Below are 18,356 nucleotides of genomic sequence, written 5' to 3' on the forward strand. Positions count from 1 at the left end.
CTCCGGCTGTCAACAGCTGATCCAACAAGCGCACCATATCGTGTTCGAATAGGCTCCTGGTGGACCTAGTGGATACTAGAAGGAGAATCTGGCCGGTCCAATAAGGGGCTATAAGCATGTCCTGCAAACGGGTCCAGAGAAGGATCGGGTCCGTGGTGTCTAAGAAAATGGCACCATGGTCTCTAGTTTTGAGACGGGTAGCAAGGGCAAGGATCAAGGGCAAGGATATTGTCTGTGCCGACAGGGCACTCATAACCACAGGTATCTGTTCCTGAGAAGTAGGCACCGAAGGTGGAGCTGGAGCAATTAAGGACTGTCCCCATAGTTGAGGCAGTCGGTACCAGAGGTAGCTTCGGCACCGAGGCACTAGCCGTCACTGGAGCGGTAGAAGGCATCCCAACAGAAGTTTGAGCAGAAGTCAAACCCATAGTAGTTGGAGCCGAAGAAGTCGCTCTGTGCTCCTATGAAGTCTTGTGGGCCTTATGCTTAGAAGTTTTACCTCCATCACCAGAAGGTGAGGAGGGATCAGAATGTGGCTGATTTTTGTGTCTAACTGGAGGGGTTGAAGCCTCCAACACAGAAACAGCCTCTGTGAAAGGAGTAGGTAGAAGGCCTTTCAAGATCAACTTAATTTTTTCGTTCGTTCAGCGTCCGCTGCCTAAAACTCTGACATATCTGACAGGGAGGTTTCACAGATAAATGCGAAACCCCCAGACAATAAACGCAGTCGTCATGACCATCACTGCTGGAGAGTTTACCACTGCAGGAGGTGCAATGTTTAAACCCCAATGCCCTTTTTTATTGGACATATTCATCCAAAACCAGCACACACACAGCCGAAAGAAAGGAAAATACTAGCGATGGTATCAAGAGATACTACAACGGCAGGAGAGGGCATTACCAACAATGGTAAAGAATTACCCAACAGGTAAAGCTAAAGTGAGAAGATTAGGCTATATGGGGGGGGGTAAGAATAGAAAGGGTATACTGTTGACAAAAGTCCAATCAACAAAAAAAAATACCAAAAATATTTCACTTAGCTGGACAGCTTGATGAAATGCGGTTAACTGGCTATGTGGCAAATGAGATCTGGGGTAACTGGAAGAAGGCATTGTGGGTAGCAACTTAGCTCGAGAATTTTTTGGTGTACTTGAGCTTGGTATTTGGCCGACACGGTTCCGAGGGCTCGGAATTGAACCCATCAGTGATAAATGGGAAGATGATTAACATTAGACTGACAGATACATACATACATACATAAAGGGCTGTTGAGATACGAATAAACGGGAATTAAGCCACCTTTGGATTTATTGGAGATGACTTTCAAAATTAGATAAGCAAGACAAAATACTTTCCAAACTACTGTGGAAACATGATGGCAAAACAATTAAGGAATTAAGAGTGCCTAGATCCCTTACGACAGTGCCCGACTGAACGGATGCATCACCTATACAGTATGCAAAAATGTGGGTTACAAAATCAACAATGCTACATTTTGTCACTTTAGACTGCTGTCCTTGCACCAATTAACACAGACCAACCCATTTTGGGAGTCAGTGGAAGATCAGACACCCAACTTAAAATTGTCTGCAACCAGAGAACCATTGGGCAACAGTGTTGGCCTGAAGATCTCAGAAACAGATCTCACAGGACAAAGCCCAACACAGCCCAGTGCCCTTTGCATATTTTGCTTTCAGATTGGTTTTGTCAAACATCTAATTATCTATCTGCCAAACATAAGGCTTTATATTCAGATATGAAAGTCGCTTGTCAATAATGACTGCCAGGGGAATAGTTTCCAAAGCCTTGGTCAGGTCTATAAATGCTGTTATGTACTACATCATCCCTGTCCACTGCTTTGGTTACTTTTTTTTTTTTAAAGAAATGGATGAGGTCAGAGAGACACACGACCTTCCTTGGACAAAGTTAAACTGACAAGGATCCAGGGCTGAGAGAATAAAAATCTAAATTAATGAGATCCGAGATAATACACACTACAGTTTTACATTCAATGCTAGTTAGCTAGGGAAACTAACAGGTCTACAGTTAAAGATGTGTGGTTGGACCACCCTTGTTAAACGGCATTACAAAAAGGCCTTTTACCAGGCTTTGGAAATGTTAACTAGTGGAAATGCTTAGATTATAGGATTCAGATACACCACATATGACAACCTGGTTTATTACCAGGGCCCATAGATGAGGTGTTCTTAGTTTTTGAGAGCTGAGATAACCTGTTCCATAGTAATTAAAACAGGTGACTAAAACTGTAGAATCTTTGGAATAACTGGGGGAGGATAACATCTGGGTTCAATGTGTCAGCTACAATACTGGCTAGTTCCTCTGGGTGAGTAGTACGACTGTGGACTAGCTCACATGACTGTTGCGTGTTGGTTTTTGCCTTTCTGACATGGCTGAAGACTTGCACGTTTTCTTTGTTCAGCTATTTTAAGTTCACACTTATTTTTGAGCTTCCTTCTTTTAAGCTTTTGAATCTAATCTATATACTGAAGTGTATTCTTAATGAAACCTCGTCAGCATTGCTCAGGTCTCTCATTATACAATTTGGGTTACCTCAAAGAAATCAGAAAGGTAGGCTGTCAATCACTGTTTGCTAAACAGATGATCAAAAAAACAACCGACTTGCTGTTGCAAGATCACCGTTATTATAGTGAGGAAGTGATTAAGCTATTTCCCCACTAATGTGCAATCTCAGGGATGGTAAAGACAAGCAGGCAAGCCCTTCCACATATGGGTGCACGGGGGGCTTGCCACTCTCAGCAAGAGAGTTTCCTCCTTTGCAATTTTTCAATATTATGTCCCAAAGCAAGCGTACTTTCCTGTTCGAGTCTGATGACTTTAGTCTATGACATGCAAGTCGACCAATCTCGTGCTCTTTATATCTACATACATATACCCAATTTACATAAATACTCCACCATAACAGTTTGGTAAGTTTCTTATTATATTTGGTATGGACAGAACAACCTTATCAATCCAACTTTTTAAGTGGAAGTAAATGTCAGAGGCATAGGCAACACCTCTATCAAAAGGATCCATCGGATGATTATAGCTGAATTTAGGTCAACTAACAAAGGGTTTGCTTTTAGAAGTCCCTAAACACAGAAGAATTTTTAGGGGAAGTACCACCAATTTTATAAGGAAAAAAGGTCACTAATTTATAGCTTATTTTAACCAGACGGCCTGATGCATATGGAGACATGCATGCAGTGGCCATATTTATGAAGGCTAAATCAGGGACACAGAGACCTCTAAGTAAGATGACTGACTATTTGTAAAAGAATATTCAAGACTTTTGCATGCAAGGTTATACTGGTAATTTTATCCTCAAGTAGTACTTAAGAGGCTTCCACAGGTACAGTAACTGCTGCAGATATTACAGGATATAGAAAGGTACCTGGAAACATGTTTATTTGGGAATCCAATGAGTTAATAACCTTTACAAAGGGGGTTGGCATAATGGTTAAGGTGTTTATCTTACAAACATAAGGTGCAGGGTTTGATTCTCACATGGGGTAATTGGCTAGGCTGAAAATGGCCCACAAGGGCAGTTAGCCTAGTACTAACCTATGAACAAATTCCATAATAAGGTACTTTGTCAGAAATACGCTGAGATAAAAAAAATGTCTAGACAGAGTAAGGCCCTATCAAATTTAATACTGTTCATACCTCTGGCCAAAGCCTTAAATAATGAGGGGACAAAGGACCAAAGATATGGACAGAATTTAAACACTGCTCTTATAAACTTAAAAGTTTCTAGCATAACAGGATTGTGTATCAACATACATTTTCTGAAGGAAACGTAGTCCAAAACTCAAATGCATGTCATTATTTAGTGACTTCAATCCTCAGTGATTTGCCAAAAAAAAATACATGTTTATGAGGAACAGACCAAAAATGAGGCAAGAATTTGGACGGTTCATAGCTTGGTGCTAGGCTATCGGCCCTAGGGCCTATACAAGCCTAGCCATAACAATTCCCTGGATAATTCTTCCTACAGTATTTACTTCCCTGGACCCCTGTCTAGCAGGGCAACTGACGTGATCCCTGGGGTGAATTTCCTATTTCACATCCAATCATCAAGATTCCTTTTGAAGACGGCCAAAGAGGCGCTCTGCTTGGGCAGTCTATTCCAGAGTCTGGGGAGTCTCTGGGTAAGGAAACTATACCTCCAGCATGTTTTGTTCATTGTGGTGACAAGGTTTAGATCCCTGGAGCACGTGTCTCTGAGGGATTGGGATTTCTTTAAGTGTAGCATGTCCAACAGCTCTGGGTTTGACATGGCCTTGTATGTCAGAGATCGCCTCTGAGTAGACTTTGTGACAGAGTATAGGTGGAGGTTTTTAGACTGTCAGCATAGGGCATCTGCTTTAGGCCTGTGATTCTTTTGAGGTATTTCTGCAGCCTTTCCAGTTGTTGCAGATGTCTTGAGAGGTGCATACGAAATGGGGCATTGTATTCTATAATGGGTCTAATAAGGGACGAGTACAGTGGGACAATGACCTCCTTTTTTCTGCATGAAAAGCCCTTAGTGATTAGGTGTGCCACATAGGATTTCCTGACTGTTGTGGCGATGTGGTTATTGAAGTTAAGACCACTGTCCACCTGTGCCCAAAACTCAACATATTTTTGGTGTTTAGTGCACTGCCACCTATGTGATAATTCATGGGTACATGTTTTTTCCCCAAAGGGGATAACTATACATTTCTTGGCACTGAGCTTGAGCCCATGGCTCTGGCACCAAGCATCTGTTTCTGTAAGGCCCTTTTCTAGTATATCCACATAATTTGGGGATTCAATAATGGCTACCAGTTTGCAGTCATCTGCGAACTTTGTTAGCCAGAGTCTTTTAGTGTTGGCCTGCACTTCAGAGAAGTAGATGCCAAACAAGAGTGGTCCCAGGACTGAACCCTGAGGTACTCCACTTGTCTGGAGCTGGATTTGGAGTCTGCTACTTTTACACTGCAGGTTCTGTCAGTAAGCCAGTTGGCAACCCATCGAGTGACGTAGGGATTAATGCCCACCTTAAGTTTATCTAGGATTCCAGAGTGGGGGATAGTGTTGAAGGCCTTGGCGAGGTCCAGATAGGCTGCGTGGACCACCTTACCCTTGTCTACGGATCTGGAGACTGATTCAAAGAAGTCAATCAGGTTCAGAAGACATGATCGGCCCTTCACGAACCCAAATTAATGTCTTGGTTTATATGTTCCATGATAATACGCTCCATGGCCTTGCAGATTAGGCTTGCCAGACTGATGGGGCGGTAGTTCCCAGGATCCAAGGTGGATCCCCCTTGTGGCGTTGGATAATTGGAGCTGTGCGCCACTCAGTGGACATGAAGCCTGAGGTGAGATTACTATTAAACATGACACTTAGGTGAGGTGCCAGTTCATTTTGTAGTTCATGCAGTACACAGCCTGGGATGTCATCTGGTCCCATGGATGCTGTATCCTTAGCTTTGGAGAGTGCGTTTTTTTTTACCTGTGTGGCAGTTATTACCGGAATTTGGCAATCTTTCGGTACGGAGATGGGCCCTTTAGGGGGTGAGGGGGTGGTGAAGTTTGCACTGAGTCGATAAGACAGGATATTGGCAATATCCTTGGGATCAGTATATTTAATGCCATTCTGTAGTAGCTCAGAAAAGATCTGAGCATTGCCATTTAGATTCTTGACATAGCTATAGAATGCCTTGTGGCTGTCTTTGGAATATTTGGCAATTTTATTTTCGTAACTAGCTTTGGAGGATTTTATGAGGGATCTCAGCTTCTTACAGAGGCTGGTAAGGGAGTTTTTTGCATCATGGGATTTTCCTTTTTTCTGCAAAGGTTTCTTTCTTTTGCTGTAAAGTTTGTTTACGGCAAGGGACCACTAGATTGGCTTCCTTTTTTTCGAGGACAGCGTCTTGGTTCTATTGGGGATGGCACAAGTGGATGTGCTCGTACACAGTGCCTTAGTGTAGGATTCAGCAGTTGAACTTTTAGTTTCCGTCTGCATGGGTGTCTAAGTTTGCTACTTCTGACTTGAGTAGCATGAAGTTGGCTTTGGAAAAGTTTTTTTACGGAGGTTTCCTTACTGGGGGGTGGGGGTGGGATGTGGATGTCAAGGGTGATTAACTTATGGTCATACATGACCGAGGGGATGACCATAGATGTAGAGCATAGATTTCCCATGTTGGTAATGACCAGGTCTAGGATATTGGAGCCCCTGGTGGGACTAAGGATAAGTTGATCCAGGGCATTGGAATTTATGAAGTCCAAGAACAGTTGGGCAAAGGTGTAGTTACACGAGTAGTTTTCCCAGTTAATGGCAGGGTAGTTGAAATCACCCAGTATTAGGGCGTTTGGTTGTATCTTAATATTTTCTAGTATGTTTAGAAAGGTGTAGTGAGAACCTTGGGGCATGGTGAGGGATCTGAAGCGAGCTACAATTTGTATTGCCGTCTTACCTAGTGTTAGTTGCACCTGGAGAATTTCAGACGCATTGTGTTGGGCAACTAGCCTGGTGTTGAAAATATCCTTGGTGAATATTGACACTCCTTCACCTTTAGTGTTTTAGTCCTGGTTTGGTGTCTGAAAAGTGTGGTAACAGTTGTAGCTTGGAATTGCAGGGGTGCTCTCTGCAGCCTTGAACCAGGTCTCAGTTGCTGCACAGATATCTATGTTCTCCATTTTTAGGAGTGCCCCGAGAGAGTGCATTTTGAGGTTTAGACTTCTAGCACCGAGTAGCATTACCTTCAGATTTTGCATGCTTGTACCAGTTAAGGTGGTGGTTTTGTCCTTTGAACTTTGCCTAAAAAGGCACTATAGGGGTGGCAAGAGCCTTAGCCAGTAACCTGAATCTCAGGGGTGACAGGTGCAGACCATCTCTGGCAAAGCATCGTGGTCTGTCGATCATGCCGTCCCAGGCAGACAGATACTGAATCCCCTTTGAATGACACCAGAAGCTTAGCCAATTGTTGAAGTCAATCATTTTGTCCTTGTACTGTGGTATCATTCTGGGCGAAGGCAGGATGCTACTCAGGGGCTAGGGTCATACCTGCCTGGACTATATGATCCATGTATCTTTTCATGTAGTCCAGGGAGTTACATCTCAAGTCATTCACTCCAACATGGACAATCACAGCGTCATATCTGCACTTGTTGTGGAGTGACTTGAGTGTATGCATTATGTGGCGGATCCTGGTACCAAACAGGCAGCTGACTGCAATTTTCTCCTTGTTCAGCCTGGTGAGTGGGACACCAGTGTGCCTGAATATAGAGTCACCTATGACTTAAGTGCTTTGGGTACGTTGTCCTGCCTCAGAGGCTGTTGGGTGGCACACTGGTGTTGTGAGCTATGTGACACTTTGGTTGTGATTGGTGTTTGTATTTCAGCTTCAGTGGTCCTTGTTGCTTGGGCAGGTTACTGTTATGGGCCTCCACATATGTGGGTTTAGAAGGGCTGTGTGTTGCTTGAGGTGTAGTGCGGGTGTTAACCTTCTCCTCTTGACTGTCCAGCACAATCTTGGGTGAAGAGAGCTTTGCTTCCAGTTTGGCTATGCAACTGCATCTCTCACAGGTTGTAGTGTTGGGTGGTAGGAGGAGAGGGTTGTCTGTGTACATGAGGCAACTGCTGCATTGCCCCAGTATGGCCAGATTCAGCAGGTGGATAGGAGAAATCACTGGAAGCTGACCCGTGGACATGCCTGGCTTGGTGCTTTTTCTGTAAAGTACAAGAGTTGTTTTCACTTACCTTAGCAAGGTAATTTGCAATTATAGGTTGTTTAGTGCCTACGATTAATTTCTCCTTATTAACAAGGAGAGTTGAGTGCTTGTATCAGTTTAAGACTTCCTAGTGCTTTCCAGCAAGTTTTAAAGCAAGTGCTAGTCACAGGGATGCTTAAAGGGAAGATGACACACTGCAGTGTGCACTAGACGAGTTAGATGTGAAAGTAGATTACCAGAGTTTTACCTGTCTAAAAAGTTAGGTTTTAGTGGAGAGTCACTATTTTTAAAACAGCAAGATAGATTGAAAGGGGCTGGTCACTTTTGTATTCTGGTACTATGGAATACAGTAGGATGGTCAATAAATTTAAACAGTTGAAGGGAGTGACTTCACAAAATGAGAATTCTGTGCTTACTCACACAAACCAGTAAAAACAGAGGAAATTGAGATGTATGGTCAAATTAACATAAGGGGAAGGCAACTAAAGACAGTGGTGTTTAACACTACTACAGTAACCGGGTGGGGAAACAAATTTCTGCCTGACTCGAGACAAAGCTGTGGTCTCTTTTCAAGTTTTACTATGCAGTTAAAAGCAGAATACGAGTAAAACACAAGGTAAATAAAACAAATCTCAGTATTCAAAATACAAAAAAAAAACAAAGTAATACAACAAGTAAAAAGCAAACTAACCTTTCCCTCAAAGCAAAGTGTAGCAGAGTCTGGGTGAGCCTTTCTAGTAAAGCTAAGTTGAGAGCTATGATGCTGCTGACTGCCCAAAAAACAATTACTGGGAAATGTAGAACAAAAGCAAAAGCAACTAATTGTATTACACTGTACAAAATGAAAGAACTGAAGATTTTTAGGAAAGGGAAGTGAACAGAAATATTAGGATCTTTGAAAACAATACACACAATGCCCAGGAGTCGTGACATTTCATGACAGGCGGGACTTGAGCAATGTAATGTTAAAAAGATAAGAAAAACAATTTTTTGCATAATGCGTACAAATAAATCATAATGGTCTGTTTTCTATTTTATAAATGAATGTGTATTCATATCACTATTCAAAGTGTGACATTAAAAAAAAAATTTGTAGAGAGTTAGCATTTATAATGTCAAGGAAGGGTTGGGAAATCTATCCACCTGTTTTTTTTAAAGAATAAATGTGCCAAATTCTGACTGGTGGATAATATCCAAAAAGGCCCTACTTGAGGTTATTACTTGACGGAAGACTTTTCAAGGTCTACAGATTTGTTCTAAATGCCACTGACTTCTACTTCTCAGACTAGCTCAATTCCCTGGACTCACTGCCTTTGGTGAATCCCAGTCAAAACTGGAGATGCCACAAACTCTGGCTTCAAAGGGGTACACACCTTCACTGGACCTGAACAATGGCACACTTTGGTGTCACCTGTCACTTGGTGCATTGGGGACAAATGGGACAGCTGACAATGATGAATTAAAAAAAAAAACTTCAATATCAATCAACTTATGGTCAATATGCAGTCAAGATCCTGGAACAGAATTCTCAGAAATCATACCATGGGTAAGCAAAATCAGCTCACATTTATAAGAAACGTGTAAGCAATTCAAATAACTGACAGCACTTCTCCCCCAGATTTAAGGGCTACAAAATAGAGATGAACTTAATACAGTTATCATTCCTAAATAAGACAGACTGTATACAAATCATACCTGTCTTGGGAGCCCCACATCTGAAGCACTTCATCCTTCTTCTAAAGTTGTACAAGCCACACTAAGGAGAGAGAAACAAAGGGATCAAATCCAGTATGTCGGTAACACAAAGACTTCCCCTACAACAACACTCTAACATGAATGAGAATCAAAGCTCAAGCAGGAACAAAAAAGCATAGTTGACAGTGCATTACAGCACTGCTGAACAAACAGCACAAGCCTGAACAAAAAGGATCACATTGCTAGTCTTCCTGACATGCGGGAACTGGTGAGGAGGCAAGCTGCACACATCTGTACTTTCACTTCCAGCCAACTAATGTTTTACAGTGCATCTTCGCCCTAACTAGAGTGCATCCAGAGATGGTACAGCTGTTATTGCTTCATCACATTCCCACTTCCAGGCAAGGGACACTTTTAACCACCAGTGGTAAGAACACAGCACAAAGGTAATTCAGCTGTGTTCTTGTTACCACTGGAAAAATTTATGTAGCTCATCTTGAACAACCTGTTCATAATGGTAATCCTTTCAGTAAGGCAATTCACTGCTCATGCAGACTGGATGTACACAGTGTTAATGGCTCTGTAGATACAGTAACACCCACTAACACCCACAGCATTACTGTTCACTGAAGTATTAGGAGCAGACTGCCTTCTGCTATGTTTTGGTGTTATTACAACCCAGCCCAAACCAGTTTTTCTTGCCCAAAGAGATATCAGCAGCCAGACAGATTTGAAGGACCCAGTCCACCAGTGATACAAAACCTCTGATGCCCCGCATTAATTGTTCTTTCCAAAGTATCAACTGTAGTTCAGTGTTAAAAGTGAGAAATCTAACCCCCTGTGATTAACAGGTGTCACCTGGGCTGAGCTAGTTTGTGAGGCATTCACAGTTTTTAATACTGCAACAAGAACTAGTGCCTCTGATGTTAACCTTTCCCCATCTCACTGATTTGTCTCAACAAATCACTCTATCCAATGCAAAATGCAGCAACAAAAACACAAGAAACACAAACTTTACAGAAAATGCAGGATAGGAAACTGCAAAACCAAAAACTGGAAGAAATCAAGAAAGTAACATGAAAAAGTTATGTACTCACCATAACGTTCCATGTTTGTAGTCCATCTCACCCTTCATTCTTACACATGTTATGTACTCACCATAACGTTCCATGTTTGTAGTCCATCTCGCCCTTCATTCTTACACATGGGTTCGGAGCCAATCCTCAGCTTCGACTTGGCCTAGTACAAAGCTCAAAGTCTTCTAGTTGGCTAGTGGCTAGGTAGCTATCCCATGGTGCACCAGTATAATCCCCAGATCTTGTTTGTTGCTAAACTATAGAAAGACAGAACAAAAACTATCCAGAAAGAACAATAATGAAAGGTTTTTTCCCCGTCTCCAGATCCTTCCAGGATGGGGGTAGGAGGGTGGGTTTGTAAGAATGAAGGGCGAGATGGACTACAAACATAGAAGTTATGTACTCACTATAACGTTCATTATGTTCTGTAGTCCTATCTCGCCTTCATTCTTACACATGGGACAGCGTCCCTAGCCTAGTACCTTATTCTTGGGTGGTTCAAGGAAAAATACTCCTGAGTACTGTGGAACCAAAGGAGGCTCTACCTCTAGAGGTCAAATCCAATTTGTAATGAGTAATAAAGGTGTGAGGGGTAGCGCAAGTTTCTGCTGCACAATTACCACCAACTGGAACCCTGGCTTGAAAGGCTGCATAAGTAGACTGGGACAGGCTTTCCATCTGAAGAATGGATGTAGGAGATACAACTAAATCCAATTCGAAAGGGTCACTTTGGAAACTGGGAGACCTAATCTGGACTCTAAGGATACAAACAATTGGTCCGATTTCCTGAATTCCTTAGTCCGGTGGAGATAGAAAGTACAGTTGTGTACACCTACCATAAATGTAGATGTTAGAGTGTCTTCACTGTTGCAGTCATAACTGTGGGGTGTTCCTGCCGGCAGGCAGCCCGAGGTCGGCCAGAATCACAAAGTCTGGGTCCGGCATCGGCTGTATAAACCAATACCCTGACGTCAGTACGCTCTGGTACATAGCCCTCAGCCGACGCCATCTTCTCCAGCCTTTCTTGCCCCAGATGTCAGAAATCCCCAATAAACCAAAAATGAGTCCAACAAGGAAACACAAATACACCATAAAAGAGAAAAAAAGAGGGGATAGGAGGGAGGGAAACACCGACTGCAACAGTGAAGACACTCTAACATCTACATTTATGGTAGGTGTACACAACTGTACTATGTTCTTCGTGTTTCACTGTTGCAGTCATAACTGTAGGGTGGAATCCCAAAGCAGTGGAGAAAGGGAGGAGGCTTAGATAGAAGAAGGGGCAGCAAGAAGGCCCTGCAAAACAGCAGAGGCAAAACCTGCCCTGGTCTTAGAATACAAAGGGAGATTGTAGTGCTTGGAAAAGGTATGCACAGAACTCCAAGTGGCAGCTTCCAAGATGTCCTTGGTAGGAACTCCTCTGAGAAAAGCTGTAGAAGTGGCACCTGCTCTAGTAGAATGACTTCTCACAGTACCTGGAAACTGTTTCCCATGATGAGTGTAACAAAATCTTATTCCATAAGCAATCCATTTAGAAATAGTTTGTTTGGAAATAGCCTTTCCAAGAGAACTGGAGGCAAAAGAAAAACAATTGGTTAGATTTTCTGAACTCTTTAGTCTTGTCCAAGTAAAATCGTAAATGTCTGTGTATGTCCAATGAATGCAAAATCCTTTCCCCTTTACTTTGTGGATTAGGAAAGAAGGTAGGAAGGTGAATTGTCTGATTTAAAGCAACTTTCGAAATCACCTTAGGCATGAAAGTAGGATTGGTCCTCAAGGATACTCTGTCTTGATGGAAAATGAGGTATGGTTCCACAGCCATGAGGGCTTGCAACTCTGAAACCCTTCTGGCAGAAGTCAATGCTAACAAAAGAACTGTCTTCCACGACAAAAACTTAATATCAGAAGCCGCAGCAGGCTCAAAAGGAGGCAAAGTGAGTTTTCCAAAACATAGTTAAGATCCCAGGCAGGGACAGGAGGGGTCCTGGGAGGCCTCAAATTCTTAGCTCCTCTCAAGAACGGTCTCACCAATGGGTGAGAAAAAACAGGAGGATCAGTATTGAAATGAGCAGATATAGCAGAAGCATGAATCTTAATAGAAGAAAAGGAAAGGCCTTTAGACAAAAGGTCTGAAAGGTAAAGCAAAATAGAAGAGAGATCAGGCACAAAAGGGTTAAAGCCTCGGTCCTGAATCCAAATACAAAATCTTTTCCATTTAGAGGCATAGGATTTCCTAGTGCTAGGCCGTCTAGCTTCTAGAAGAACATCCAAAACTTGTTGGGGGAGCTTAGAAGAAATCAACTTCCCTTGAAGAGCAAAGCTGCCAGGCAAAGGGTCCTGAGATGAGGGTGTAGCATCTGACCCTGATGCTGGGACAGAAGAGAAGGGTACAGAGGAAGGATCCAAGGAGGTTCCAAGAACAGATGCTGTAAAGTTGGATACCAAAACTGTCGAGGCCAATCTGGAGCAATCAAGATGATGAACTTGGGCTTGTCCTGTTTTATTTTCAGTAATACCCGAGGAAGAAGAGGAAGAGGAGGGAAAGCATATCCCGAAAGGTTCCTCCAACTGAATGACAGGGCATCCACTTTCCAAGCTGTTTTGTGGAAGGACCTGGTGCAAAAGAGAGGCAGCTGATGATTGAGATGGGATGCAAACAGATCTATCTGGGGAAATCCCCAAACTGCAGTTATCCTGTTGAATAAGTTGGTGTCTAGCATCCATTCGTGAGGATCCGAAATGTTTCTGCTTAGGCTGTCTGCTAAGAGATTCTGCTTTCCTGGAATGAATTGAGCCTGAAGATGCAGATTCAGACTTAGAGCTGTGTCCCATAAAGCCATAGCTAGTCTGCAAAGAGGGTAAGAATGAGAGCCCCCCTGCTTGTTTATGTACCACATGACTGTGGTGTTGTCTGTACGAATTAGAAGAGGCCCTGGTTGCAAAAGGTTCTTGAAGGCTAGAAGAGCATTTTGAACTGCCAACATTTCCTTCAGATTGATGTGCCAGTGAAGATGATTCTTTGTCCAGGTTCCCTGCTGGCAATTGTTTAGAAAATGTGCTCCCCAAGCATAATCCGAGGCGTCCGTGGTTATGATTTGAGAAGGTTGAGGTAGACGAAAAGGCTTTCCTTCGTTTAAAGCACACACCCTGGACCACCAAAGGAACTCCTTCTGGAGGCAGGGGATCAGAGGAATCATAGTGTCCAGATCGTGGTAATGCTGTGACCATACACTTTTCAGATACCATTGAAGCTTTCTCATATGAAGCCTTGCATTTGGGATTAACAGAATGCATGAAGCCATGTAGCCCAGAGCCTGCAGGAATTTCCTTGCAGTGAGCAGAGTTAAAATTGCCAAGGTCTTGAAAATTGAAGCCAGCTGTATGTGTTTTTCTGGAGTGAGGAAGGCCCTTTGTAAGGTTGTATTTAGGAGGGCTCCCAAAAATATCATTTGTTGAGAAGGGATCAACTGTGACTTTTTTATGTTCACTGAGAATCCCAGTAGGAAGAGAAGACGTTGAACAAAATCCAGATGTTGAAGTAAAAGATCCTTGCTGTCTGCCTGAATAAGGCAGTCGTCCAAATAGGGATAAATCTGAATCCCCTGAAGTCTGCAATAAGCCACTACTGGGGCCAGACACTTGGTAAAAACCCTGGGTGCAGTAGATAAACCAAAGGGCAGTACAGAGAATTGAAAGTGCCTCGAGCCTGCCTTGAATCTGAGGAATTTCCTGCGTTCCTGCCTGATGGGAATGTGCAAGTAGGCCTCCTTTAGGTCCAATGTCACCATCCAAGCGTCCTGGGAGAGCACTGGAATCAGTTGTTGCAGAGTAAGCATCTTGAATTTTGGAATTTCCAAAAAGGTGTTTAACACTGAAAGGTCCAGAATAGGTCTCCATGAGTTTTGTTTTCTTGGAACCAGAAACAGTCTTGAGTAAAAGCCTCTTCCCATTTCTGAGAGGGGAACAGGCTCTATGGCTCTCATGGCCAGTAGAGCATCCACTTGATTTAAGGCCTCTGACCATTGATGTTTTGGCAGATCTGGCCAACCGATAACCCTTGGCAGAGTATGAAAATGGAACTTGTAGCCTCTTAAAATCACGTCCAATACCCATTTGTCCTGGGTAATATGAGCCCAATTTCTGTAAAAAAGAGAAAGCTTTCCTCCGAGAGGGGCATCCAGGTAAGGAGGTCCTGTAGCCCAACCGAGAGAGTCATTGAGTCTGTTTCCTTTGAGATTGGGATCTGTCTTCTCCCCTTCTAGGTGAAGCAGTCCATTGTCTGGATCTGTAAGAGGCCTGAGCTTGACCACGACCTCTGGAGCGTCTATATCTTCCCCTTTGAGGCCTGTCAGACGTGGGAAAGGACCAATTTTTGGAGGGCCAATTCCTGGAAAATCTAGGAGGCTGAACTTGTAAGAAATCTTTCAGTCTGCATAGATTTTGCCTTTTCTTCCATCTTTTTAATAACCTCCTCAGCCTTAGATCCAAATAAAACATCATGTTGAACAGGGGCATCTAAAAGCTTAGCCTTAACCTGTTCCGGCAAACTTTGTTCACGAAGCCAAGCATGTCTCCTAATAACAGTACCAGAGGCTGCGGCCCTGCAAGAAGTTTCCAAAGCATCAAAACCACAATGTAAACTATGCTTGTTCACTTGTTCAGTTGCATGCAATACATCCTGTAATTCCTTATCCTCTGCACATGCTGGAAAAGTAGCAAGCTTTTGCTTCAAAACAGATAAAAGAAATTGCTGATACTTAAACATATGGAACTGGCAATTTAAAGCCCTAATAGAAAGGGTAGCAGAAGTATATACCTTTTTACCCCACCTGTCTAAGGCATGAGAATCCTTCTCAGAGGGAATAGGATTTTTGGAAGAAGCAACCTTAGCAGCCTTAGAACCCTGAGAAATCGTTTCAGGATCTGCAGAAGAGTTCTTAAATAAGAATAAATGAGCATCAGGGACCCTGTAAAATCTATCAGGTTTAGAAGGAGCAGGGGGCATGGAATCAGGATTCAAATTAGCCTCAGAAAAGGCATCATCCACAATATCAAGAACAGGAGGTATAGCTAAAGGCCTGTGCTGAGGAAGAAGGAATTCCCTAAGCCTCTTCTTGGAAGCAGAATAATCCTGACCTTCCCAATGAAAATGTTCCCTCATCTCATGTAAGGTCTCCCCAAAAGAAAAATCCTCAGGCGGAGAAGCAGAGGGCAAGGAATCCTCAGCATCCGAATCCTCATAAAGAGGAAAGGAATATTCCTGATCAGAGGAAGAAACAGAAGATACAGAAGCCTGGTCAGAGGAATCCAAAGGAACATCCTGTCGAGGCCTTTTCTCTGGAGGGGGGTGAGAACCCCTAATCATTGTACGCAAATCTTCAACCATCCTTAGCAATTGCTTCTGTGTCTTGGGAGTAGATTCAGAAGTAGCTTGAGCAAAAACTTTAGGCTTAACTGGAGTCTTAGACTTTGCCTTTGTCTTTGATATAGTGATGTGAGTAGGCCTGAATACCCCCTCAGAAGCCAGTACCTGCACAGCGGTTCCGGACCCATCTGAGGGAGCGACGTTCGAAGGTCCTGCAGCAGGTAAAACAGTAGGCCTTGATGGCTCCCCATGGGAGTCTGTATCGGCCATCGGTTCAGAAGTGGCAGACGACAGGGGCTGCAAAAGCGCCTCACTGACGATAGCCGAACCGGACGCTGGCTCCAGCTGCGACGAATCTTGTTTGGACCTCGGAGGCCTTTGTCTTTGCGCTTCTTTTGAATTCCGGTAGTATCCGACGACATTCTATAAATGAAGCGTCTGCCAAAGTAATTTAAAGCCCAGTCGTACCGACGCTTAATAGTGTGAGAATTGAACCTGGCACAGAACCAACAAGAAATGTCGTGGTCAGGGCCTAAGCAAGGTAGACAGTAAGAGTGGAAATCTTTATGAGGTATCCTTTTTCCACATGCTATACAATTATTAACTTTTTCTGACATCGGAGGAACAAGAAAAAGATTCCCCAACGGGGTACTTAGCTTTGAGAAGAGAAGAAAAAACTTTGGACCGACAACAATCAAATACGCTGTTCAAAAATCGCCAACCAACAACTTGCGAGCTGCTTTCCACCACACGGCAAGAAAGACTGGAGAAAATGGCGTCGGCTGAGGGCTATGTACCAGAGCGTACTGACATCAGGGTATTAGTTTATACAGCCGACGCCGGACCCAGACTTTGGGATTCTGGCCGACCTCGGGCTGCCTGCCGGCAGGAACACCCCACAGTTATGACTGCAACAGTGAAACACGAAGAACATCCATAATTGTCTGTGAACATCCAACTGATGAAATCTTTATTCTGCTGCGTTGGAATGATTAGGAAAGAACACCAGCAGCTCTATAATTTGGTTCAAGTTATTATGAGAGCACACCTTAGGGACAAAAGATGGATTTCAGGGAAGAGATGCTCTATCTTTGTGGAAAATCAAATAAGGGGACTTGATAGACAGTGCTTGTAACTCTGATACTGGTCTAGCAGATGTGATGGCCGCCAGAAACAGTCTTCCAAGACAGAAACTTCAACGAACACGAATGAGCAGGTTCAAAGGGTGGAGACATTAATTTGGACAGGACGAAGCTTAGATCCCATGAAGCTACCTGTTCCTGAAAAGGAGGTCTCAGCAAAGTAGCTCCTGTAAGGAAGGTTTTACACAATCTGTGTGACATTAGACTCATGTTGACCCACATGAAAATTTGATATTGCTGCCAACTGGACCCTAATTGTGGCAGCAGCAGAAACCTGGTGAAAAAGTTCAGACAAAACTTCTAAAACCACTGGAATGGATGCAGTGCAAAAGTAAACATTCCTTTCCTCAGCCCAGATAGAAAACCCTCTCCATTTGCTAGTGTATAGCTTTTTGGTGGAGGGTTTATGAGAAGATGTGAGAATGTGGATCACAGCGGGTGAAAAATCGTGAAGCCTGACTAGGGATGGAACTGGAGCAGCCATGCTGTCAAATTGAGGGTGTGGAGGTTGGGGTGAAAAGAGCCTGACATGTACGTCAAGAGATCTGGCACTGGGTCCAGAGTTCATGGATCGCCTATTAGATGAGGCCCGAGAAAGGGGAACCAAACCGGACGATGCCAGTAAGGCGTGACGAGAATCAATATGCTTCCCAACAGTTTCACTTTCTGAATCAGCTTGCATATGAGAGGAAGGGGGGGGGGCATAAAGGAAACCCAGGGGCCAATCGTGAACAAGTGCGTGTCTCGGCGACTCCCCCGGAGGGGGGAAAAGTAGCTGTTGCATTTGGAGTTGATCAGACTGGCGAAAAGTTCGCAGCAAGGCTGTCCCCATTTGCGTAAGATCTGTTCCGTTATTTCCTGCTTCAGAGACCACTCATGAGGCATCAAGATTTGCCCGGCTGCGGCTATTACGCTGGTTGTCCCTGGGATGTGCATTGCCACTAGAAAGCGCTGGGATGACATCACCCATTTCCAAACACGAATAGCTTCTCGACAAAGGGGGTAAAAGATCTGGTTCTGCCTTGTTTTTTGAGATACCATACTACCAACATGTTGTCTGATTGTATTGCTATCGCCTCAAGATGAAGAAGGTTGTGGAGTGCTTGCAACGCCAGAAGCACCGCCCTCATCTCTAGAAAGTACAGATGTGTACACTTACCATAAATGTAGATGTTAAGAGTGTATTCACTGTTGCAGTCATCACATTTGGGTTACCTGCTTATCTGTGTCGGTTGCTGTCTCATCTTCCATGACGTCAGGTAGTCAGGGGTATAAAGCATGCAGCAGACGCCATTACATCAGTTTTTCGTGCCCCAGATGTCAGCAGCCCCATAATAGACTCCTCAAAATATGAAAC

General features: G+C 43.5%; 1 protein-coding gene across 1 annotated transcript in view; it reads right to left on the reverse strand.

Moving 5' to 3' along the window:
* LOC122807832 (RNA-binding protein 5-like) overlaps positions 1 to 18,356 on the reverse strand; it is a 1,001,232-nt gene that overhangs the window by 776,582 nt on the left and 206,294 nt on the right. The window contains exon 7 of the mRNA XM_044078931.1: positions 9,417 to 9,477. Coding sequence (XP_043934866.1) covers positions 9,417 to 9,477 — 61 coding nt within the window. The remainder of the gene's footprint in view (positions 1 to 9,416; positions 9,478 to 18,356) is intronic.

The sequence above is a fragment of the Protopterus annectens genome, chromosome 7.part1 (assembly GCF_019279795.1).
Source record: "Protopterus annectens isolate FY-2018-M chromosome 7.part1, PAN1.0, whole genome shotgun sequence".
NCBI classification, from domain to species: domain Eukaryota; kingdom Metazoa; phylum Chordata; order Ceratodontiformes; family Protopteridae; genus Protopterus; species Protopterus annectens.